The sequence below is a fragment of the Emys orbicularis genome, chromosome 4 (assembly GCF_028017835.1).
Source record: "Emys orbicularis isolate rEmyOrb1 chromosome 4, rEmyOrb1.hap1, whole genome shotgun sequence".
Classification (NCBI taxonomy): Eukaryota; Metazoa; Chordata; order Testudines; family Emydidae; genus Emys; species Emys orbicularis.
Genome location: NC_088686.1, coordinates 70,150,417 through 70,176,381, shown reverse-complemented (window position 1 = coordinate 70,176,381; position 25,965 = coordinate 70,150,417). Strand labels below are relative to the sequence as shown.

General features: G+C 46.3%; 1 protein-coding gene across 1 annotated transcript; it reads right to left on the bottom strand.

The window, feature by feature from the left end:
• Window positions 1-22,104: 22,104 nt before the first annotated feature.
• On the bottom strand, window positions 22,105-24,057 carry CCDC177 (coiled-coil domain containing 177). The gene has a single exon (XM_065402344.1). The coding sequence runs from the start codon at window positions 24,055-24,057 to the stop codon at window positions 22,105-22,107; it is 1,953 nt and encodes a 650-aa protein (XP_065258416.1).
• Between the last annotated feature and the right edge of the window lie 1,908 nt (window positions 24,058-25,965).

Below are 25,965 nucleotides of genomic sequence, written 5' to 3'. Positions count from 1 at the left end.
GGCTGGAGGGGATTCTCCTGGTAGTACCTCCGTACCTAAGACTGAATTGACTTTGCACATAAAGCAGGGACCAAACCTCAGTCAGTGCATCTTCTCCAAAATTGCAGCACTTAGGAGCACTCCATGAGCACAAAATGAATTTACTGAGCATTGACAAGTAATTCTGTCAATGAGTTTTTAAAGGGCCCTGTTCTCTCGTCCTGACTGAGTGCTCGGTTAATACCTCATGACCTTCTTCCTGTGTAATGTTCTCCTTTACAACACTGCCAAATGCCCAATGCCCAAGGCTGGCAGCCCTGCAAGGTGGAGCTAGGTGTGTCAGGCTGGATTCCTGCTTATCCCAGGCTATCTTCTGGGAGGATGTTGAGGGCAGGTGGGGAAAGCCAAACTGTGCATTTAAATTGGATCTTACTGTGCATTGTGCTTCTAGTGACAGTGATAAGCCTATAGATTGTTGGCTGACATTGAGAGTTTAGCTTTTCAAGCATGTTCCAAACACTGGCTGAGTTATTTGTTGAGAGATAAATCCCTGACCGTGAGGTCGAGGGATAAGCACTTTGCTTAGTAATTAAGCCACTGCACTGGATAATATAACATGTTACATCCCTCCAGTGTCCATTTTCTGGGGGCTGCAAAAACAAGAGTCTAGCGATAGCTTTGTTACTCTGGAGGCTGCAGAAGCTGTATTAACCCTTTGGAAATGGTTAGTATATGTGCTCGTCCTCCTAAGCCCATTGATTGCTGTCTGCAATATCTAGGGCTTTCTTTTTTTTTTTTTTTTTTTTTGAGTGGATGTAGCCATATGGTGCAAAAATAACAGTCATTTGAAGGCTTAGGAACATCAGGAATCAAACAGTCCCCTTGTGCCTTGATCCTCTGTGCTAGCTGGCATATATAAAATGCATGTTATGATTCTTTTTCCTCCCTTTTTTATTGATTGATTGATTTAGTGAGTGAGTGAATATATTGCTCCTGAAAGTGAATGACCGATCACACTGACTTCAGCTGGGAATAATGAAGGCAGCTGTTGTGCAAGCATCCTATGCTGTTGACAATGTACCTCAATCATGACATATGGCACTGTTGCTGTCTCAGTCCTGGGCCTCCACACAGCTGTCTGTATGTACCAAGTGCTAATCTGAATTCTCTCTGACACAGTATCGCACTCAGATGTGTGTGTGTGTGTGTGTGCGCGCGTGCGCACAGACTGATGAAGGGTGACTCCAATGGGAGTTAGGTGCCTAAAATTAGCTTTAAGGATCTGGGCTGAAGTGCCCAGTCCACCAGTGTGTCCTGTATGCACAATACAGTGATCGTTCCACTCAGTGACTCAAATGACAGACCAAATGATAAAACATTTACACAAAGTCCAACATGAAATTCAATTTAGAAAAGTTTGTACAAACTCATTCCTTTGTATCTTTATTTTACAGCGTGAGGATTTTCTTACTGCTCGGGGACACTTTACTGCAGTGGTGCAAGTAGAAATCATTTCTTGCCGGTACGCTGCACTCATAGGAGGGACACAAAAGGGGGGCATGTGACCTCCCCATGTGACTCCTCCCTGCCCTGCCCTCACGCTCTCCCTGTCCCCGCCCCATGATCCACATCCATCCCACATTACCTGGGGGGGCTCTGTCCTCCTCCCGCGGTGCCAGAGATGCAGCTGCGTGGAAGGGCTGGGGCCCGGGCTGGGGGCAGTACAGCTGCGCCGGAGGGGCTGCTGGCATGGGGCTGCCCTTTCGCCGCTGTGGTTCCTGGGAGATCAGGGCTCTCCGGAACCGCAGTGGCGAAAGGAGCAGAAGAACCTGGGGCTGCTGGGTGGCTCCACGCCAGCAGCTCCTCTGACACGGCTGTACCGCCCCCAGCCTGGCCCCCAGCCCTTCCACACAGCTGCATCTCCTGAGTCCTCCTACCTGGGGTCTGTACAGCAGCCCTGCCAGAGGAAAGGGCTGGGGGGGGGGCGGGACTGGTGGAGGTGCAGCAGCTGCACCGGTGGCCCCACATTCTTCTGCTCCTTTCCCCGCTACAGTTCCCGGAGGAGCCCTGCGGTTCAGGGGGAAAGGAGAAGAACCCCCTGCCCTTCCACGGAGCTGCGTCTCCTCCATCTGTACAGCAGCCCTGCCAGAGGGCGGGGCAGGGGGTGGTACAGCTGCGCCAGAGGAGCTGCCGGCATTCTCCTCCTTTCCCCGGCACTGCAGTTCCCAGTGGGGAAAGGAGCAGAACACCAGCAGCTCCTCCAGTGGTGGCTGCTGTCCAGATGGAGGAGACACAGCCTCATGGAAGAGCAGAGGGTGGGGCTGGGGGCGGGCTCCTCTTCTGGCTTTCCAGTACACCGTACTGGATAGAAATACCTTACTGGTACAGAGCAACAGAGGGTCCTGTGGCACCTTTAAGACTAACAGAAGTATTGGGAGCATAAGCTTTCGTGGGTAAGAACCTCACTTCTTCAGATGCAAGACTTGCATCTGAAGAAGTGAGGTTCTTACCCACGAAAGCTTATGCTCCCAATACTTCTGTTAGTCTTAAAGGTGCCACAGGACCCTCTGTTGCTTTTTACAGATTCAGACTAACACGGCTACCCCTCTGATACTTACTGGTACAGTGTACCGGACTATACCACCGTACTTGCACCATTGCTTTACTGTGATTAGGCCGTCCACAGCCTCAGGATGATGGGATGCTGTAGGAGTTGGGGCAAGAATGGTTCAGTAGCAGTTGTCATTTCAAAATATTGCCAGTCTACTAAAATAGACAGATACGTCTGCAAAATAAGAGAATGGTGCTCAGGATGGATCTGTCTTTCATAAAACTGATTCCCACTTAGCAGGTGTTACATAAAGGGGATCACTTGAAAGTTTGACCATCCCATAGGGTCTTTATCTTGGAAATGCAAAGTAGGCAATGCAGATCTATCAGTGGTGATGCTGTACCTTACTCCTGGGATGGTCATGGTTTTGGGTGACCTCCCCATCCTTCACTCTCTATCTTTGTTTAAAAGTAATTTCCCCCTTCTCTGCACTCTGGTGTTCCTTTCCTCTTCAGTTTCTTGGCATCCATGGAAAGCATGCCACCTGAAGGAGTCCAGCTAGCCCTGGCACCCCCTCAGGTTTTACACAGAGCAGCAGGACGCTTCTCACCATGGGCTTCTCTCCTTGCATCTTTGTATTCATGACCCCACATGTGATAAACTCAGACCTAGGCAAATAGTTTGCTCACTGAATCTGAATTACTGTATGTACCGTGTCTAGGGGCCATGCTAAACTAGAAATTGGCTTAATGGAGAGACACACTCTGCCCCCACTCCAAAACACAAATAAATTAATCCTGTATAGGCTCCAGTTCGCCACCCCTGGGTTACAGTTCAGTGTTAATAACAGCAGGGAAAACAGCAGTGACATGAATCCCCAAACTCACAATTTCCATAATTGTTTTATCAAAACTGACTTTTCTAAACAAATGTGTATAAGCTGGCCCTGCACGTACTGGTTAAAATTTCAACCCCACATTATATGCCTTATGCACAGCATTTGACACCCAGGAGACAGGCACCTTAGAAGTAAGATGGCTAAAGCACCAGAATCTGCAGTAGCCCCATAGGCCTCGTTGTTGTCACTCACGGAATGGGAGTTTGGCCCCTTGCTCCCTACTCTAGCAGAGGCTGGAAGTAGCGCAGAGACCTAACGTGCACAGCCCCTGTCAGGGCTAGGGAACACCTGGTGTCACTCTCTTTTGCCCCTGCTGGCTAATGCTGGAAGTCAGCTCTTGCTGGCAGAAGGAAGGGCGGGATGTTTGGGGGTGAGAGCGGCACCGTAGCAGAGGAGAGGTAGAGAGAAGAGTAAAGGAACAGGGGGGAGCCCCAAAGGACCTTCCAAGAAAGACACAGTGGAGTTAGTTTCCATTTGGAAAAGCTGAAGCCCTTTCCTGTGGTCCAGGTTTGATTTTGTGCCGTGGCCTTGCAAAAATATCCTGAGGTGAGGAGCAGTGCTGGTCGCGTCCACCTCATAAAGGAAAGCCATCAGTGTACAGACAGTGTCTGAGCAGTTCCCACCTGACCTACATCCCGCTCTTTTTGGAGGAGGCTGGATTAGAATTGAACCTTTGGTATCCGAAGGAGCGGGGCTCCTACGCTTGCCCACCTCAGCCAATATGAATTTCCTTGATATGTAAATATTTTCTTCTTCCTTTTTTCAGCCCCTGACAGGGCAGTTCTCAGCAACCCTGCTGGAAGAGTGGCCACATGGCTGCCCAAAGACTGTTGCCTGCCAAGTGGTATTTGATAAATACTAGAAAGAGATCTTGGCTGCCCCCCAAAACTGAGCCTAGAGCAAGCCTTGGAAGAAACATGCCTCCACATCCTCTTGCACTTGAGCTGGCCGCCTCACCCAAGGGCTCGTCCCACTGACCGTAGTGCTGACATTCGGAAATCAGGGTAGTGCTGACTTGCATTCAGACATGAAAAAAGAGAAACATTCGCTGTGTGTGCTGTCAGTTCTGCATTCATGGGCTGAAGCGAACCCTTTGTGTTCTCACTGTCCTGGAACCCTTACAGGCCTGCAAAATAACACCTGCAAGCTCATAATATGATACTACTCGGCACTTCTATAGCAACTTCCAACCAAGGGTCTTGGTGCGCTTACCACACACTTCAGCTTCACAACACTTCTGAGAGGTAGAGAAGTATTATCATCAACCCCACTTTATAGGTGGAGAAACTGGGTCACACCAATGTTAAATGATTTGCCCTAGATAACCTAGGAATCTTGTATCAGAGCTGTGAACAAAACCGAGAATGTCCCACTTTAACCACTAGGCCATCTTCCCTCCTGCAGGTGCTTTTTTTCATATTCACACCAAAGGCTCTGATGGAGGTAATTCAAATATAGCTGTTCATTGTCCAGCTACTCCGTGTTTCACACACATATCCAGGTATTTGAGAGCAACAAAACATAGAAATAGACAAAAATTATATGCTAATTTGTGCATGTGCAAAATTGCAAGTCCAAGATTAGTGGCCACTGAAATGCTGGCCCTAAAGGCCCCTTTCTGAATTCTTTTGCCATATCAATGTCCTGAAAATGGCCACTAAAAGAGATTATAAATCATTGTTCTTATCCAAGACTTCTAAGTAAAGATATGTATGCTGTAAGCCTTTGATTCATGATCCTTAACCTCCTTTCTGTAGTGCAGGGCTCTTACCCTGGTGGCTGATGACTAGAGATGGGCCCAACACAAAGCTCCAGCTCTGAGCCCTGCAAATTCAGATCCAAAGCTTGCAGCTGGCTCTTATCTCTGTAATGGGCCAGGATACCAACACCCCTGAACTTTGGGGAAATTGCAATCCAAACTTTTATGGGCTGGACCCACTCTCTTAACAGTTGTCTTAGGTTGCACATGACCCTTACCCTTCTCTCTTCAAATGCCAGAGGCTCCACATAAACCATAGGTTCAGTTCCCATGGAGTTCCCTATGAAACAGCACAAGCGCTGGTACAAAGAATTCTAGAGCACGTCATGAATATGGCACTGGGACTGCACTGTTTAGTGAGGTGAACAAAAAAAACTGGATGTGTGTGGGGGTGTACAATGGGAGAAGGAGGGAGTAATGAGGGAAGGGGAAGCAGATCAAAGGGAGGTTGGACTTTATTTTAAAAATAAAATCCTAAATCAGCTGAACAAGCAGAACTAACGAGGCAAGCCTAGCAACAGCAGGGTGTGCTGCACACGTGAGGGCTCGGCGGTGTGGTGGAAGTCCTCTGATCACAGAGCTGGGAGGTTCCAAAGAGAATTCTGTGAACTCTCACCTCTTCCAAACAAAGCCCCAAGGAAACAATCACGATCCTGTAATAATTAAATAGAATTCCAGTCTAATATTTGTCAAATGCGGAAAGGGCAGGGAGTTAACTGCAAGGTTCAACATTCTCCTTCTTTTATTCCAGCAACCCTATGCACCTTGCTTCCCTGTATTCCCCCTTCCCATTCCCATCACTCCCCTAGATTTTCTTCTTCGCAGGGTTAGTGTGAGAGCTGCCTTCTCTGCAGCTGTCTGGAATAGCTTTTCTGTATCTCTTCACTCCATTCCATCTAGTCACAAATCCCATCAGAAAACCTCTCTTCTCCATCACCCGCCGTGCTTCTTAATTTCTCCCTTAACTTCTTATTTATTAATTCTGTTAAGTGTTCTGGGATGGAAATTGTATCAAAGACACTGTGGGGAGAGCTCATTCTGACCCTGCTTACAACACCTCGGAGCTGCTGTGTATTGGATAGCTCTGGTATTTGGCTAAAACACGCAACTTCCATTCGCTGTAATTTCAAGCCTATTTAAATCTCCCACTTTATGGCTTCTCATTCTTCTCCCAGATGCTCAGCAATTCTTTTTCTTTTTCTGAGACTGCATTTCTTCACTTTGCACTTTCTGCCTCCGGCTCCCTAGTGGAAAAAAGGGTTGAGCTAAAACCATGCCCTGTATGTTCGACAGAGTGTTTTCCCAACAAAGCTTCCCTGCACACAGCATGCCACGAGGCATCCTACACCTGGGGCATCACAATGTGTTGCCATGGAGAGGAAGATTCAGAAACATAGTGATGGGTCACAGTGTATTTTACACAGCAGGGACTGAGCAGCTTTCCATGAACTCTTATCAAAATGATCTGAAAAGAAGCAGTGGGGTTTGCAGATACCATGAGACGCTGCAGGAATCCCTTGGTAGCTGTATTACAGGCCAATGTCCTTGCAGATGTGGATTTGTGATTCCTGCAGGATCTGACAGAATCTGCATTGCAATGCAATGTTCATACCGAGAGCGGTTTACAGATTTGATGAGATCCTGCAGGAACTATCTGCATTACAAATGGAGTGTCCCCAGCAGGGAGAGTTTTTTAATATCATGAGACTGTGGGCACTACAAGAAATCTGTGGTACAGTACATTGTCCCTTAAAGAGAGGAGCTTTCAAATTCCATCATATCTGTAGGAAAGTGTCTGCGTTACAGCGCAGTGTCCCTGCACACAGACAGCTGCAGATTCTAGGAGATTCTAGTGGAATCAGAGCAAATCAGTGTTACGATGCTGTACTGAGCAAAGAGGAATGCACAGATTCTGGGAGCTTCTGCAGGGGTCACAGAGAGTCCCTATTACAAGATGGTGTCTCTCCTGCACAGAAAGTGTCCCATACCTTGCAGCATCTAGCAGACACTGTGAATCACAGAGTGTCAGCCACTGTGCATTCTCATGTTGAATGCATCCTTTTATTTAACACAAAGGCAAGAAAATACCAGCAGCTCCCATTAGTATTGCATAAAATTCTGAATTAATTTCAGAACTTCATGTGCCCAGTCTCTTTATGGGTGGAAAGGTCGCCTCTATCTCACTTCCATGCAAGAATCGTCTCTGGCCTCAATCCCAGATGCCCATGTCTCATAGAAAAAAGATCCTTTCCCTAATGAAGCATTCAGACCTTGTTCCATTGGGTCAGCATACAATCCAATCCTCAGGAATCCTGCTACTCTGAAACCTGTCCCTGAACTGGAGCTCTTAGACAGGCCTCCCCACCCCCAAGGCATGACAGCCACAAAAAGGGAACGAGGAAGCTCCCACATCCATGCCAGAGGAGGTAGCCTTTACATATGGCTAAAAACACGGTTTTCTTTATAAATATGAAAGTGTGTGTGTGTGTGTGTGGAGAAAGTTGGATCTCTGAGGCTTCAAACATCGTGTGACTTCATGATCAGAAGACTTTCACTTCACAATGGTCATAACTGCACTGTGATCTGAACACCACTTATGCTGCAGAGAAGAGGGCCAGGTCCTTCCCTGTGGCTGGACCAGAAGAACCCCTGCTGTGGGAGCCCATTCTTGAGGCACACGGAAGAGGTGACATGTTGGGTACAAGTTTGCCTAGTGGTGTGAGCAGTATTTGAACCTGTGCTTCTTTGGTTACACCCTCCTGTTGTAGGTCTGATCTACACACAACAAAACTCACCATTTTGAGTTTATAAGAGCTGCTGCACACTCCAGGGATTTGTGCAGGGGCACTTGTGTATTTCTCCTGTGCTGGAGGCACCAGGACCACACTCTTAAGCATGTTTCAGAGTAGCAGCCGTGTTAGTCTGTATCCGCAAAAATAACAGGAGTACTTGTGGCACCTTAGAGACTAACAAATTTATTAGAGCATAAGCTTTTGTGGGTTGTAGCCCACGAAAGCTTATGCTCTAATAAATTTGTTAGTCTCTAAGGTGCCACAAGTACTCCTGTTACTCTTAAGCATGTGCACATGACCCACTCCACACACACCCTGGGTGAAATCCTGGCTCCACTGAGTCAATGGGGCCTGGGGTTTCACCTTGTGTTTTGTATTCTGCCTTACATCAACATTAAATCTTGGCCTAAATGCAGACCAGAGACGGTTCTGCACAGTGAACTTTAACGGGGCAGAGCATGAGCTCCCCCTGAACTAGCTCAATTCTGCTGGTTGCTGAGGACAGGCTGTTTACCCATGCTCACCCTACACTACTGGTAAGTCTAGTGCCACTGGTTGTGCTAGATCCCCAGTTCTTGTGCTCTGGGAGCACAAAAACTGTGACTGTGGCTGGCCCCTAACCAGACACACAGTAAGTGGAGCTCCTTTTGCACGCTCACCTCCCATCCTCTGGGCGCCTAGGGCCTAATCCACAGCCCTCTGAAGTCAGTGGAAAGGCTCCCATTGACGTCAGTGGTCTTTTGTCAGTCCCCTACTCAGGGCCAAGGTGTTGTAAAAAGTTCCAAATTGTGGGGCTCGCATTGTTTAGCACCACAAGGCAGATCTTTGTATTGGAATTCTTGAGGGGCAGTTTTTGGTGCTATAGAGTGGAAGACCTTCATTGTGCATTGGGAATTCAGTTAATGTGGGTAATAAAACTAACAGCTTGCTACTATTTAAAAGCAAACCCGAAGGACAGCATTGCTTTTCTACTCTATTCTGATTCTAACTAAGGTGCTGACTTGTGCATAGATCCCACCAGATCTTTCCCAGTAGGACTCCACTGTAACAGCAGGGGGTAGATGAGGACAAACTGGCCGTCACAGGGTGAGCTGGTTGGGGCTCAGCCCACCCTAGACTGGGCTTGGCCCCAATTCCTGGGGCCATATGATGGGATTTTGTGACTGAGAAGCAGGCCTGCAGGACATAAAGAGCAGCCTGAGCGCAGGGAGACATAAAGGAGCAGAGAGACTCTCCTTAGCTCCCAGGCAGTGCACCTGGATATGGGAAAGGATGTGGTTTATATGGTGCACTGTTCTAAGATGGAGAAACAAATCTCACCCTGAAGCAAGGGACTGGAATCCTGACACTGCTGGGAGTAGTTGGTTGATGCACAGGCCAGTCTGTTAGCCTACCAGTTCCCATTGACTTTCACATTGCCACGGCAAATGGCAGGCTCAGGTTGGGAATAATACGTTTTTAAGGGACTTTTTTCCACACAAAAATTGTTCCTTTTTTTTGTTTTGGGTGATCTTGCTCGTGCCTCATCCAGTTCACTTTTTGCCTCAAGCTGCAAGGAAATGTCTGGTTTTTGAATTGTGAACATGCGAGAATTCACATTTTGCAGCTGCTTGCTTTCAGAATGGGCATTTTTGAGCAGGAAACTTGCAAATCATAGTAAAGTTTTTCTGTTAAGTGGATAGCAAAATGCAATCATCCAACCCCCGCTACTCAAAATAACATGGTTGGGATTTCTTTTGAGGGGAAAGAGGAGAGTGTCTTCTGGCCAAAGCCAGGTGTCAAAAATTCAAGCCCCTGGCCTCCCCCCCCCCCAGAAATAAATCATAAAATAGAAATTTAAAAATCATGAGATTGACTTGATGTTGATTAAGGATGTGGAGAAACAAATCCCCCATCCTTCCCCCTCCAAAAACCCCAGAACATTCCCACCATTTCTACTAGCATCTGACAGAGTCTAAACTCTTATCCCCCAGTGTTTGTCTCTCTGCTGTATAAGCACCTGTATACTGGTCCATCCTCCCCAGCTCTGTGGTGCTGCAACTGTTCAGGCAAAAATGTCTGCCTTCCACAAACAGCTCAGAAAGCAGCGTGGAGCACATAGTATTGACAAACCCACCACTGTGCCTAAAAATAAAAAGGCAGATACGTGACTCTCCCATCCTACTCCGTGGATACAGCGCAGAGATTTGAGAATGATGCCCCCTGGGGCTCCTGGAAATTCTATCAAATGAGAACTGAATCAATGATTCATAGCAATAATCACAAACGCGTCAGAGGTTAGCCTGTGTGAGTCACATTCATCCGTGGTGGAACTCCACTGATGCCAGTGTGGTTACTTCTGGGATGAATTGGGTCCTGCACATTTAACAATTTAAACCCCACAAGGAGTGTTACTGTCTATGTTCATGAAAGTGGTGGCCTAGTCAGACTCAGACAGGTGTTGTGCAATTGTCCTCCCCTTCTCCCTCCAAGGACTGCCAATGGACCTCAGTCCTGATTTGCTGCACCATTTCAGTCCAAGCCCCCACCCCCCTGCTAATGCATCTCACTCCTGATGTGCAGTGGCCCTGCTCTTCTAGTCCAGGGCTCCCCACAGGGCTTTGCCCATGCAACTACATCTTATGGTCTTCCATATAAGTCTAGGGAAATCTTATACGCCCCACAGGTGTTGCTGGACTTTGGCACAATGCAGGAGAGCGAACGATGGGAGCTTGACTCTAAATCCTTGATTCTCCAAGACAGTGCCACCTGGAAAGCAGGGTTCAGAACTGCCGCTATCATGTGGAGCCGGGCCTCCCTTAACAATTAGGAAAGGCACCAGTTAGAGCACGGGTTGGGGGGTCAGGAACTTCACAGTGATAATCTCAGCTGTACCACTAACTTCTAATATGGCCTTAGGCAAGTGCAGTAATTTAACTCTCTCTGCTTCAGTTTCCCCATCTGTAAAATGGGGACAATAACCCTCCTGTGAGGTAGATAAGTATTATGAGATTTGCTCTAGGACAGTCCGTAAAGTGCTATAAGAATACTATGCATGGTATTAGTGGTATTATATCATACTACAGTGGTATTTCCCTTCCAGATCTGTGTTCAGTGGCAGACAGGAGATGTATGCAAAATTACATGGCAACTGGTATGGATTCTTTTGGGCCAGAAGCTGGCACAAACACAATCGTGTTGCACAGAAAAGCTGCTATCATCTAAAGGGATAACAGTTTACATGGGAATGGATTCAAGATGCAAAATTCAGATCCAGACCTGGCTTTTTAACACCTTTCAAGGTTTAGGGGAATTTGGCATTTTAGGCTATCCTATTATAAATGTTGAGACCCAGAGTCCTTACCTAGGCAAAAATCCCATTAATGTCAATGGGAGTTTTGCTGGAGCAAGATCTTAGTAGTTTGACCCAAAGAGGCTAACTGTGAATTTCACATCTGGATTTGTGTTTTGAACACACCCCTAGGTTAGGTGTATTTGGATCTGGGGTGTTGGTTGAGGCCTATTTTGACACTACACCTCTACCCCGATATAACGTGACCCGCTATAACACGAATTTGGGGATATAATGCGGTAAAGCAGTGCTATGGGGGGGCGGGGCTGCGCACTCTGGCGGATCAAAGCAAGTTCGATATAATGCAATTTCACCTATAACACAGTATGATTTTTGGGTTCCCGAGGATAGCGTTATATCGGGGTAGAGGTGTATTTTAAATAGGGCTGTGTGAACTGCTCTGGGTAAAATATGAACTGCATATGCACACACACTCTCACATACCCGCTTTGGACCTGATTCACCGCCCACTTACATCAGTTTGACATTGGTATCCCTTTGGCCCTGAACCTTAATCCAAACTCAAACCAAACCCTGAACCTTTTTGGAAGGGGAAACCAGTTCTGTTACCTTTTTATCTGGTATTCATTTCTCTTTCTGATGTGCCACCTTCACACTCGCAGGTTCTGGCCAGGTCCAGAAGGACTGGAGTAGCTCGATGGCTATTTTCTTGACACTTCCACTCTGAACAAAAGCAGGATGTGCTGGAAATGTCAAGAGCAAGCCTGTTCGGGTATGATTTGCTGCCCAGTTTTCCAGATTCCAGAGGTTGGGCTAAACAGCCAGCCCTTTGGGTATTACGTGAACTAGCCTTGCTGAGATTCCCCCTCAGTGATTGTATGGCACACTAAGCCACATCCTGCTTCCACTGAAATCGGTGGGCGTTTGGCCAGTTATTTCAGTGGGAGCAGGTTTAGGCCTTGGCTACACTGGCAATTCACAGCGCTGCACTTGCTGCGCTCAGGGGTGTGAAAAAACACCCCCCCTGAGCGCAGCGAGTGCAGCGCTGTAAAGCGCCAGTGTAATCAGCGCCTGCAGCGCTGCACGCTCCCTCGCAGCACTGCAAGCTATTCCCCTCGGAGAGGTGGAGTACTTGCAGCGCTGCGAGACAGCTCTCGCAGCGCTGGCGGCGCGACTACACTCGCGCTTCACAGCGCTGCCGCGGCAACGCTGCCGCGGCAGCGCTGTGAATCTGCGAGTGTAGCCAAGGCCTAAGACTCTGTTCTTCCTTTATCTGGTTGTCTAAAACATTTGAAAAATGGGTTGCAATAGATAAGCAGTAACTTTTTATTTCCTAAGTGTTTTGGGGACTATCCACTACCAAGGATCCTCCCTTTTCTTGCCTCCCCACTGTGTTTTCCCTTGGCCGCCCCTCCCCTTCAAAACCGCATGCCAGGGTAATCTGCTTTCAATCAAGGGAGGTGCACCGTTGCTGCAGGCCTCAGGAATTGCAGAATCCTTGGGTGAAAGTGATCATGAAATCATAGAATTTGCAATTCTAAGGAAGGGTAGAAGGGAGTACAGCAAAATAGAGACAATGGATTTCAGGAAGGCGGATTTTGGTAAGCTCAGAGAGCTGATAGGTAAGGTCCCATGGGAATCAAGACTGACGGGAAAAACAACTGAGGAGAGTTGGCATTTTTTTAAAGGGACACTATTAAGGGCCCAAAAGCAAGCTATTCCGCTGGGTAGGAAAGATTAAAAAACATGGCAAAAGACCACCTTGGCTTAACCACGAGATCTTGCATGATCTAAAAAATAAAAAGGAGTCATATAAAAAATGGAAACTAGGACAGATTACAAAGGATGAATATAGACAAACAACACAAGAATGCAGGGGCAAGATTAGAAAGGCAAAGGCACAAAATGAGCTCAAACTAGCTACAGGAATAAAGGGAAACAAGAAGACTTTTTATCAATACATTAGAAGCAAGAGGAAGACCAAGGACAGGGTAGGCCCACTGCTCAGTGAGGAGGGAGAAACAGTAACAGGAAACTTGGAAATGGCAGAGATGCTTAATGACTTCTTTGTTTCGGTCTTCACCGAGAAGTCTGAAGGAATGCCTAACATAGTGAATGCTAATGGGAAGGGGGTAGGTTTAGAAGATAAAATAAAAAAAGAACAAGTTAAAAATCGCTTAGAAAAGTTAGATGCCTGCAAGTCACTAGGGCCTGATGAAATGCATCCTAGAATACTCAAGGAGCTAATAGAGGAGGTATCTGAGCCTCTAGCTATTATCTTTGGAAAATCATGGGAGACGGAAGAGATTCCAGAAGGCTGGAAAAGGGCAAATATAGTACCCATCTATAAAAAGGGAAATAAAAACAACCCAGGAAACTACAGACCAGTTAGTTTAACTTCTGTGCCAGGGAAAATAATGGAGCAAGTAATTAAGGAAATCATCTGCAAACACTTGGAAGGTGGTAAGGTGATAGGGAATAGCCAGCATGGATTTGTAAAGAACAAATCGTGTCAAACCAATCTGATAGCTTTCTTTGATAGGATAGGTTTCAGAGTAGCAGCCGTGTTAGTCTGTATCCGCAAAAATAACAGGAGTACTTGTGGCACCTTAGAGACTAACAAATTTATTAGAGCATAAGCTTTCGTGGGCTACAACCCACTTCTTCGGATGCATATAGAGTGAAACATATATTGAGGAGATATATATACACACATACAGAGAGCATGAACAGGTGTAAAGCAAATACTCACCAGCAACCACACATCACTGAACAAAAACACTGACCCAGGAACCTATCCTTGTAACAAAGCCCGATGCCAACTCTGTCCACATATCTATTCAAGTGACACCATCATAGGGCCTAATCACATCAGCCATACCATCAGGGGCTCGTTCACCTGCACATCTACCAATGTGATATATGCCATCATGTGCCAGCAATGCCCCTCTGCCATGTACATTGGCCAAACCGGACAGTCTCTACGCAAAAGAATTAATGGACACAAATCTGACATCAGGAATCATAATACTCAAAAACCAGTGGGAGAACACTTTAACCTGTCTGGCCATTCTTTGACAGACCTGCGGGTGGCTATCTTAAAACAGAAAAACTTCAAAAACAGACTCCAAGGAGAGACTGCTGAGCTGGAATTGATATGCAAACTAGACACAATCAACTCAGGGCTAAATAGGGATTGGGAATGGCTGAGCCATTACAAACATTGAATCTATCTCCCCTTGTAAGTATTCTCACACTTGCTTCTTATCAAACTGTCTGTACTGGGCTATCTTGATTATCACTTCAAAAGTTTTTTTTCTCTTACTTAATTGGCCTCTCAGACTTGGTAAGACAACTCCCACCTGTTCATGCTCTCTGTATGTGTGTATATATATCTCCTCAATATATGTTTCACTCTATATGCATCCGAAGAAGTGGGTTGTAGCCCACGAAAGCTTATGCTCTAATAAATTTGTTAGTCTCTAAGGTGCCACAAGTACTCCTGTTATTTTTGATAGGATAACGAGTCTTGTGGATAAGGGAGAAGCGGTGGATGTGGTATACCCAGACTTTAGTAAGGCATTTGATACGGTCTCGCATGATATTCTTATCGATGAACTAGGCAAATACAATTTAGATGGGGCTACTATAAGGTGGGTGCATAACTGGCTGGATAACCATACTCAGAGAGTAGTTATTAATGGTTCCCAATCCTGCTGGAAAGGCATAACAAGTGGGGTTCCGCAGGGGTCTGTTTTGGGACCGGCTCTGTTCAATATCTTCATCAACGACTTAGATATTGGCATAGAAAGTACTCTTATTAAATTTGCAGATGATACCAAACTGGGAGGGATTGCAACTGCTTTGGAGGACAGGGTCATAATTCAAAATGATTTGGACAAATTGGAGAAATGGTCTGAGGTAAACAGGATGAAGTTTAACAAAGACAAATGCAAAGTGCTCCACTTAGGAAGGAAAAATCAGTTTCATACATACAGAATGGGAAGAGACTGTCTAGGAAGGAGTACGGCAGAAAGGGATCTAGGGGTTATAGTGGACCACAAGCTAAATATGAGTCAACAGTGTGATGCTGTTGCAAAAAAAGCAAACGTGATTCTGGAATGCATTAACAGGTGTGTTGTGAGCAAGACACGAGAAGTCATTCTTCCGCTCTACTCTGCGCTCGTTATGCCTCAACTGGAGTATTGTGTCCAGTTCTGGGCACCGCATTTCAAGAAAGATGTGGAGAAATTGGAGAGGGTCCAGAGAAGAGCAACAAGAATGATTAAAGGTCTTGAGAACATGACCTATGAAGGAAGGCTGAAAGAATTGGGTTTGTTTAGTTTGGAAAAGAGAAGACTGAGAGGGGACATGATAGCAGTTTTCAGGTATCTAAAAGGGTGTCATAAGGAGGAGGGAGAAAACTTGTTCACCTTAGCCTCTAAGGATAGTACAAGAAGCAATGGGCTTAAACTGCAGCAAGGAAGGTTTAGGTTGGACATTAGGAAAAAGTTCCTAACTGTCAGGGTGGTTAAACACTGGAATAAATTGCCTAGGGAGGTTGTGGAATCTCCATCTCTGGAGATATTTAAGAGTAGGTTAGATAAATGTCTATCAGGGATGGTCTAGACAGTATTTGGTCCTGCCATGAGGGCAGGGGACTGGACTCGATGACCTCTTGAGGTCCCTTCCAGTCCTAGAATCTATGAATCATTCTAATTTTTTCATGATGACTCAACATGTGGCGTGTCTACTTGTAAGGGGTTCGAGCGTCCTGCAGTGACTTTCATAGTCTATAAATGCAGCAGGCCGTGAGGCTGCATTGCAACACAATGACATTTGCATGAAAGGTAATGATGTTGCACTAAAACATCATCAGGTAACATGCCCATGCAATGTAAATATCACGGGGCAATTTTCAAAGGAACCACACGGGAGCTGGACACCTATCTGCCCTTTGTGCTTATGAAAATCTTCCCCCACAAAACTGTGACAGCTGAATTTCTTTCCCGTAGACTAGCTCCCAAAGGCCTTGATTCAGCAAGTCACTTAAACATATGCTTAAAGTTACATACTTTGTTGAGTTGGGGCCAAAGCTCGCAACAGTTTGCAGTCCCCTTCAGAGCTCATCTATATGTCTCCTAGGTGGGGAAGCTCTGCCAGCCATGTGACATGCTGCTAGTGCCCCACCAGGGGAGCACTGCCTGCTGCCTCCCTCCACAGCATTTCCAGCCTGCGCAAACTCCTGAAACCAGTGACTGAAGGCGTGCAGGAGAGTCTGCCATACTAGAGAGAAGAGAACTAGCCACAGGGCTGCAAAGCTGTATTCTGTATGAAAACTGGCATGGTTATTGGCTCTATAGCTTATCACTCCCAGGTAGTTACAGCTCTCCGCACCGCAAAGATGGATATTTTATTGCAGTGGTTCTCAAACTTTTGTACTGGTGACCCATTTCATATAGCAAGCTTCTGAGTGCGACCCCCCTTATAAATTAAAAACACATTTTTATATATTTAACACCATTATAAAATGCTGGAGGAAAAGCGAGGTTTGGGCTGGAGGTTGACAGCTCGCGATCTCCCATGTAATAACCTCATGACCCCCTGAGGGGTCCCGACCCCCAGTTTGAGAACCCCTGTTTTATTGTTTTACTTTATTGTTTCCCCCTTCTCTCCTGCTTTTTTTTAAGGCTATTAAACACAGCATCACAAAATAATGTTATAACACTTACTTTCTGACAACCAACACAAGCAAGAAAATTCACAGACAAGTGGAAACTACCAAAATCAAATCTCCTGGCTGAGGGTGCAATCACTGACAGCAGGGGTCAGGGAAGATGGTCTTTCCCTATGTTCAACACTGCACAATCAGCTAGGGTTAGGGGGAGAGGAAATGTTATTTCTCTTAAGCAGTAAGTAGTGACTCTAGTAGAGGCGCAGACTGAACTTGATGGGCCAATGGTCTGTTCCAGGATAGCAAATCTATGTCTCCAAAATTTCCCAATCCAGTCTAGGTCTTGTAGCACATAAAGGGAAAATTTCTCCTCTTGGATCTACCATATTCTGCCTTCATTGTGTGTCTGGAATGTCCAACTTAGGTCAATAGGAATTTTACCATGTAATGAGTGCAGATATGCATTGTGGACAACAGAGCCACACCATAGATTCAAGAAGAGAATTCTGGCCATCGTGTATCTTTTTCATATCCATGCAGTAAAAAAGCACACAAGAATGAGAACCTTCATATTATTAAAAGGTCTTTTTCTATCATGTTGTTAGGTATACAGTGATGTGGGAGTATCTCTTCTTGCAGCAATACTGGCTTGATCATGTTGTCTTAATCAGGCAACAGTCCAGTTTATGTCAATGGGAGAGTTTCTCCAGATAGCATTTGTATCTAAAGTCCAGAACACTCTGTGTATATTCACAGTCTGCAAATTCTAGCCAGATCAAGAATGATCACTAATAATCAGTCCAGCGGTCATCAACTGGACGTTAGAGAGGGGTCCAAGTCTCAGAGTTTGATTCTGGATTTGAACCTAGGGGTATTTAGGTCTGGGTTTTGGTTTGACACAGTAGAGATAGGGGTCAGTTGTGAAATTTGGCTCTGGCTTGAGATGCGGATCTGGATCTGAGTTTTCCTAATGTTTGGAAATTCAGAGGTGAGATTTGGTTCCAGCATATCTGTAAGGAAGATAACCACCCAGTACTTCTGGCCACAGAGACCTCCTGACAATGGTAATTGTTTTTTATTTTTTTTAAATTCAGATATTTAAATTGTGCAGGGATCATTAGAATATGCAAGAAAACATAGTCTAATGGCAAAATTTTAGGATTATAATAAAAGAATAGCTCATGATATGGTTGCGTTTTATAGTCCTAGTGAAGGACTAGCAAAGGTCATCCTCCTTTTTTTGGCTTGGCCATTAGGGGCACAAAAACCATTTTCCACCATGGGCGGCAGAAGGGCTAGGGCCACTTCTGACTTTGAACATCTCAATACTGAAGATAGAATTGGCTTCATTTTACCTGTATTTGGAGACCTAATTCTGCTCCCACTGAACTCAACAAGAAGCAGGAGCAGGCTCTAGGAGCCTCTCTCAGGCCTCTGCCCAGCTTGCTGACATGCCCTTCGATGCCACAAGTTCGAGCACTTCTGAATTTGAGCTACTTGGGGCCTTGATTAAAGCCCATTGAAATCAATGGAAAGACTCCCACTGACTCCAATGGGCTTTGGATCAGGGCCACTACATTTAGAAAGTATATACATTCAGAACAGAATGACACCTTTATGGACTGATTACACTTTCAGCTACTACAGACGCTCCCCAACTTACGCAAGCGTTCCGTTCCGGAACGCCTTGCGTAACTCGAATTTTGCGTAAGTCAGAAAAGTATACCCAACAATTATGCAAAAAAACCCACCCCTCCTATTTCTAGCTTACTGATCTTTTTCCGTAAGTGCGGATTTGCGTAAGTCGGGTATGTGTAACCTGGGAGGCGTCTTGTATTATGTATTGATTTTACTGTCACATTCAGCATTGCTTACTTCCCCCATTATATCTGCTAAAATGATCAGCAACAGACTTTAAAAGTGACCCTCCAGTGAGCTGAATAGGGGTACCTACCTCTCTGTCATTGTTTCAGGCCTTCTGTAGTCCCAGAAAAAAACAACACTGCATTCGATAACCTTCCAAATGTGATGTGAGTCTTTCTCCTCAGCCAAAAGGGCTAGAAACAAGGTTGAAATCCTGGCCCCATTGAAATCAATGGGCATTTTGTCATTGACTTCAACGGGGCCAGGATTTCACCATGACTCTTTTTTGTAATGAAAGCTTAGATTGTGCCCAATTTGTATATGTCACTATGTTCATATCAGCACATCATGTGGGCTGCATCTGGCTCATATGTTTGAAACCCCTGCTTTAGACCTTTGCAGCTACTAGGGCATTAGTGGTGAACTTAAGGACAAAAAATAGGGTGCCTCGCTTGGCTTTATACTCTCGCACAGGAGAAATTTGGCCTATTTTAATGTTCAAATTGACAAATGTACCAAGCAGTGGGGGTGGGGGGGGAGGGGAGAGAATCCTTTCTGGGCATAGCAATCCAGCAGTGTCCTCCCTACGTTTTTGAATATTCTTGCCATTTGGTATAAACTGGTGTTTTCCAAAGGCAAAAGTAATTCCTGGCAAGTATATTTTTACTTTACTTACTAACTAAAACAAAGACATTAAATAAATACATATAATTATAAATAAACATTAGTAATACTTTGCACTTCTTTAGCACCTTTCATCTAAACATCTCAAAGTGATTTACAAAGTTTGCTGTTATCCCCATTTTACAGATGGATAAACTAAGGTATAGCAAGGCTATGAGCCTGATTCTGCTTCCTTTTAAATCAGTGCCATTCATTTCCATGGGAGCGGGATCAGGCTCTAAGGATACATCTACACAGCAAAAAAAACCAACAAAAAAACAAAACCAAAAAACCCACATCAGTGAGTCTCAGAGCCCAGGCCAACTGACTTGGGGTCACGCTGCAGGGCTACAAATAGCAGTGTAGACTTAGGGCTTGGGATCTGAAACCCAATGGGGGAGGGAGGGACTTGGACCCTGGGCTTCAGTGCAAACCTGAATGTCTACACTTGTATTTTTAGCCCCGCACCATGAGCCCTGCAAGCCCAAGTCAGCTGATCCAGGCCAGCCTCGGGGTTTTTACTGAAATGTAGATGTACCATAAGCAACTTGCCCAGTGTTACACAGCAAGTCAGTGGCAGAGCTGGGAATAAAATCCACGTCTCCTGACTCCTAATCCCCTTCTGTTTATACTAGACAATACTGTCTTTCTTCCCAGTGATCCAGAGGGAGCAAATACCATAAGACTCGGTACAAACCACCCACCCTCTTCACTTCCAACACTGTTTTTTATACTATTTCCATGGTTCGTACCCTGGTAACATTGGTCTAACATTATCGTTGCCATTAACATAACATCCTCTTTAAAATCTTTTCAGATCTGCTGCCATCTCAAGAAAAACTTTGAAGAGCATTCTATTTAGAAATGAATCTGTGAAATGTAACACATATTTTGTCTTTCTGTTCCCCTGTATTTTGTATTATTAGAGCCATTTGTATGAACACAGGAGCTTTGCCATTCCTGCTGCTTCTCTCCCATCTGAAGTGATCATGTTCTGTTTGTGACATCATCACCATTTCCACAGCAACCTGATATGATGTCACAGTCGAGGATACCTCCCATTTGTGAACAAACTACTGGTGCACCATGAACTTGTAAGAAACATGGCAAAGCTTTCTGTATTCGAGCAGCTATGTTTTCACAACAATAACTAAGGAGAAAATAAATGCAGAAAATCTGAGCAGAATGATCTCTCTATATAGAATGTTTTCCATGAGGTGTGAGCAGGCTTTTCACAGTCCCAGTTCCTTAACAGCAGGGCTCATTCCACTGTACATGATATCTAGTTAGAGTTGTGAAAATGTCACATTCCTCTGCTGAGTGAATCCACAACAAAACATAATTTGTCCCCGAATGTGCATTTTTTTGTTTTACATGCCATAAAGAACAGAACGTAATCATTAGCACCAATGGACAACTAAATGTTGTAATGTTTAGTAAGTCATGATTAGAGCTGGATGAACTATTCACTTCAAATAATTTACTTGACAAATTTAATCCCCTTTTCTTTTGACAAATGATTGTAAACAGGCAGGTTTTCAGAAGTTTGTTCATTTTCTGACCTTATTCAATGAATGGTTTGTGCAAACATATTTCAATCTATGGATTGCTCATGAACCTTTCACCATAACTATCATATCAAGTAATAGTTATTCATAATTTGCTATTAAAGCTGTGTGATTGGTCACCTAAGTCACATGGTATTATTTCTGCTCCCTGATTGGATAACTCCATAACACATACAGAGCTTTCAAGAAGGCCACACAATCACTTCCTGTGCAAATACCCCAGGAATGCATATTTGCAATAGTATTTGTGATAATTTCCCTTTCTGCAAACATTCTTGCAAACAAAAATTCCTTTGTGCGATCATCTGCGGAAAGTGAATAAAAGGGGTTGTGAATACCATCATCAAAGGGAACTCTGGGGGGTTATTTGAGTAAATGTTGATTTGCGGCATCTGCCCAGCTATGGTTATGATATCATCTTGCATGGTGTTAAAAAATCTTGTAATAGGCACCTCTCTTTCCACATTTTACATCAGTAGTGGATAAAGTGCAAACCATGGGCCAAATGCACCTCAGGGAGTTCTATAATGGGGCCATCCTCATCTTTAGTATGTAAGCATGACACAACGAGAAGACAGTTCCCAGCCTCTTGATCCAAGCTGAAAGTCACTCAAATTGAAATGAAATGTTACATGATGAGATATGTACTCTCTACTGTCTGCCCTTGTCATAATAAAGATGAGGGTGACTGCAATTTGCTCCATTTTAGGCAAATTTGAGGTGGCCCACAGGTTTCTGGGAAGTTGCCTTTGCAATCCTCAGTTGAGTAAATTTGTGTGCTTCTGCTTTAATCCTTGAACATATCTTTGTGTAGAGTGCAGATGGGGGAACTTCTCTTCTGGAAGGGATAACAAAGGTCAGTCTCGTAAAATAACCCCCAAAACAAAAGCATTTTTAAAAAGGTATGTGAAATAGCTGCCACAGGGTTTGTGCTGAACCCTACTCCCCAAAAATAATAAATCAGGGTTAAAAACTGAAATTTTCTAATATGAAAGAGCTTTCTAATGTGTTCTGATGGGCACCAACTGATGTATTCCCCATTTATCCACAGAAAGAAAAGACCTTTCATTTTTTATCCAGGCTGGCGTGCAATTCTGCCTCAGAGACCATCTTGTCAAAGGTGCGCATGTTTGTTTCCTCACGCACCTTTTCCCGGACGTGGAAGGATGCCCGGGCGACCAACCTGGCATTTTCCAGGACAGTCTTCTTCTCCTTGAAGATCTGCTCACTCCTCTCCAGCTTCCTCTCAATGGACAGGAGGATCTCCCTGCGTCGGAAGTCCTCGTACTGCTCCACCTTCTGCTTGTTTACCTTCTGCATCTTCTCCTTCTCCAGGCGGCTGAGGACCACCTTGCGCGCTTTCTGTTGGACCACCTCCTCAGCCACCTGGGCAGCATGGTGGAGTTTCCTCTCTGTCGCTTTGGCCAGGGCCTCCAAGTGCTCCTTCTGCTCCCTCTCCTTCTTCTCGGCTGCCAGCTTGGCTCTCTGGATTTGCATCTCCTCCCGCTTAGCTTTCTCCCTTAGCTCTTGGGTCCTCTTCTCAATTAGGTGCTCATAGTTCTCCTGGGCCTTGTGCAGGTTAACCTCCAGGGAGGCCTTTAGCATCTCTTTCTCCTCTGCCTCTTGCCTGACCAGTTCCTTGAACAGGGCCTCATGCTTCAGCTTCTCAGCTTGGTTGAGCAACTTCTTTTCCTTCTGCAGCTGCAGCTCCTTCTTCAGCTTCTTCTGTGAAGCAGTGGACAGCTTCTCCTGCAAAAGCTGTTCTTCTCGTTCCAGGAATTCTTTCTTGTCTTCTTCCTTTACCTTCAGGTTGTGCTCTTGATGGAGCTTCTTCTGCTTGTCTTCCAGAATGGTCCTCTCTAGCTTATCCCTTTTCATTCTGTCTTGCTTCTCCGCCTGCTCCCTCCACCTCTCTTCGTACATCAGGCACTGCCTCTGCTTCATCATGGTAGCCTCCTTCTGTCCTTGGGTCAGCTTCCCACGGCGCTTCTCGACCTGGGACTCCCACATCTTTTGGCACTGCAGTAGAGCCCTCTGTTTCTCTTTCTCTTCCTGCTCCTTCTGCTGCTCGGCCCGTCGCCGCTGGCTGTCCCACTGGAGGTGGGCGGCATACCTCTGCTCATTCAGGATGTTCTCCTCCTGGTGCTTGGCTATCATCAGGGCGGCTATCTTCCTGTCCCTCTTGGGCACCTCCTTGAGACCTTTCTTCTTCTTCACCTCCTTGACGATCTTCTCCACTTTTTTTGTGGTCTGTGGGGAGTGGCTCAGATCCCCCAGGCTGAAGCTTCTGCCCACCAGAGAGTTCATGGCAGCCACTGTCCTAGTCTGAGGGGTCCCTTTGGGCCACCTGTCCCTAAAGCTTTCTCCGCTGTAGGACGAGGATGCCCCTGATTCAGAGGAGGTTTTGGTGGAGAACCCCTCCCTCCGTTTCTGCAGCGAGTCCAGGGAGTGGCTCTTGGTCTTGGTCCCAGTAGGAGCCCCTGCCCTTGGGGCTAGGGCGCAGCTCCCATTGGGGGTGGTTTTGAAGGAGATCCTGGCAGCTGGGGAGGAAGGGAGGCTGCTTAGCATGAGGGGAGTGAAAATCCTTCTCTTCTCCTCTCGGATAATCCTTTCTCTTTCCTCCCGGCACTGCTGCAGCTTCCTCTGCCGGTCCATCTCGTAGACCTCGTACAGGCCGGCCGCCACCCGCATGGACCTGCCCGGGGCCTCCTTCACCAGCTCACTCAGGGCCCTGGGCAGCAGCTCCACCGGCTTGACCGCACACCGAGCGCACGCTTCCAGGGAGCGGGGGCTGGTGAGCACGTAGCGGCTGCCCTCGGCCTCCGGACAGTCGAAGTTGAAGAGGTCCAAGTGCAGCAGCGGGGACTGCTCGCGGCGTCTCCCCGGCTCCCCCGCGGGCGTTGGCGGCGGCGGACGCGGGGCCCCTTCGCCAGCTGCTGCCGGGGACGCCCCATCTCCAGCTGCGCCGCCTGGGTCTGTGCATTTCTCCTCGCCCGGCTCCGCCGCCGGATCCACCATGCCTGACCCGCCGGAGACTCTGCAATGAAAAACAAAAACCCCACCAGGGGGATAAATCATACAATACCCCGGCCAGCCGATTTAATCCACGCGAGGATTAACCGGGCGCTGCTCTCACGCACACAAAACTGATGCAACCCTGAGCAAAGAGGCAAAGCGGGGAGGAAAACAGCCCGCGGTCACTGGAGGCACAGTACAGCCTGTGTGTGTGTTAATTTCATGCAGTAACATTTCTGCTGGAAGTTGCAAAGTCATAACTAGACGCACATGAAAGGACCAGCTGCCCAGGCAGCATTTGGGATGCAGGCTTCTCAGACTGGGCGGGTTTATTTGTGCAGGGACCAAAGGCACTGGCTTTTAAGTGTCATGTCCCCTCTCAGACATTAACCTTGGGCAGAGGGGCAGTGAGAAGGAGGGTGACAAGCCAAGCTGCAGTTCGATTCTTATTCCTAAAGGAGGGGACGGCTGGCAAAGGCATTGTTGCACACCGGATCAAACAAACAGCGATAGCCAAGCAAACACCCTTTCGCTTTCTCAATGCAACATTTCCGCTCTCCTTATTCTGTGGCTGGAATGCAGCGCGAGGATACTGACCATGCAGAGCCTCTGCTAACAGACTGCCTGGCAAAAAGTCCCTGCTCTTTCTCCGCCGAGCACAGAAGCATCATCCTGCGACACGGAGAACATCCCTCCCCATGCATGTGAGCCTGTGACTCCAGGCTAATGCCCCTGGCTCCCCCCGCCCTAAAAAAAACCCCAAACAAACGTGCATCAGCCTACGTCTGCAGACAACATGCTAAGGCTTAAACGTCTTTCCTGGATCATTCAGGATAGAGCGGAATTGTGGATGTCATTCACTTACTGCACTTTGCTTTGGCTCTTTCAGCGGCAGGCGGAACCGTGGGCTTTTGTCCCCTTGCCTCCTCCTCCTCTTCAGTAGATGTAACAAGCTGTTTAGTGCTGGATCAGGTTACTGGTGGTAACAGCGGCAGCTGCCCCTCCATGGCTCCCAGCAAACCCTGCGCAGACACTTCACCTAAACACAGGAGGAGGGTGCAATCTCAGGCATTCTATTAAGGAGACAGATAGATATAGTTACACCTCTGACCTCTCTTCTCTGCAGCCTCCAAAATCTTGCAATTTACCTCGGTCTCCTTCCCCAGCTATCCTTGGTAGAGGCTGGGATTTGATGAGAGCAAGGGTTGGCTGAAGAAGGGGAGGGAGGAACAAACCACCCACAACCCCAAACTGCTTCTCTTTTCATGGCGGGGGACAAAAAGAAGGGACTATGAATAAATGATGAGCAGTTCTCCAAGTAGCACTAGGATCATCCTGTCTGGCAGTTGTAGTATGGGGTGGTTTAGGTGAAGGAGGTGACTAATTTCACGAGCAAATTTATTAGCTTCCCAGGGTTTCCCCTCCCTCTTTTTTTTTTAACTCTTTAGAATGCTCTGAAATAAAAGGGCCAGGTGAATTCTTACTGGAGAGAGTCATTGTGGTGTAAAGCAACAGCTGCTATCCTGCCAGTTCCATAAAGTGTATGTGTGTATGTTTACCTATGAATGTTATTTTTTTAATCATATTACTGTAGTGCATACAGGCCCTAGTGGAGGTCTGGGCCCCATTATGCCAAGCTCTGTATATATACTTAAAAAGAGACAGTCCCCACCCCCAAGATTTTATAGACTATATAGAAAAGACAGAAGAAAGTGTGGAGGAAAGGCAGGACTATTAACCTCATTTTACAGATGGGGAACTGAGACACATGGAGATTAAGTGACTTGCCCAAGGTCCCAAAGGGAATATGTGGCAAAGCTGGAAATTAAACCAACATCTTCTGAGTCCCAGTCCAGTGCCTTGACCACAAGACCTTACTTCCCCTACTAAGAATGTTATCTACTGTTACTT

Bases quoted from the DNA above. Each gene is read 5' to 3' on its own strand.
- CCDC177 (XM_065402344.1), bottom strand. From the start codon at position 24,057: ATGGTGGATCCGGCGGCGGAGCCGGGCGAGGAGAAATGCACAGACCCA.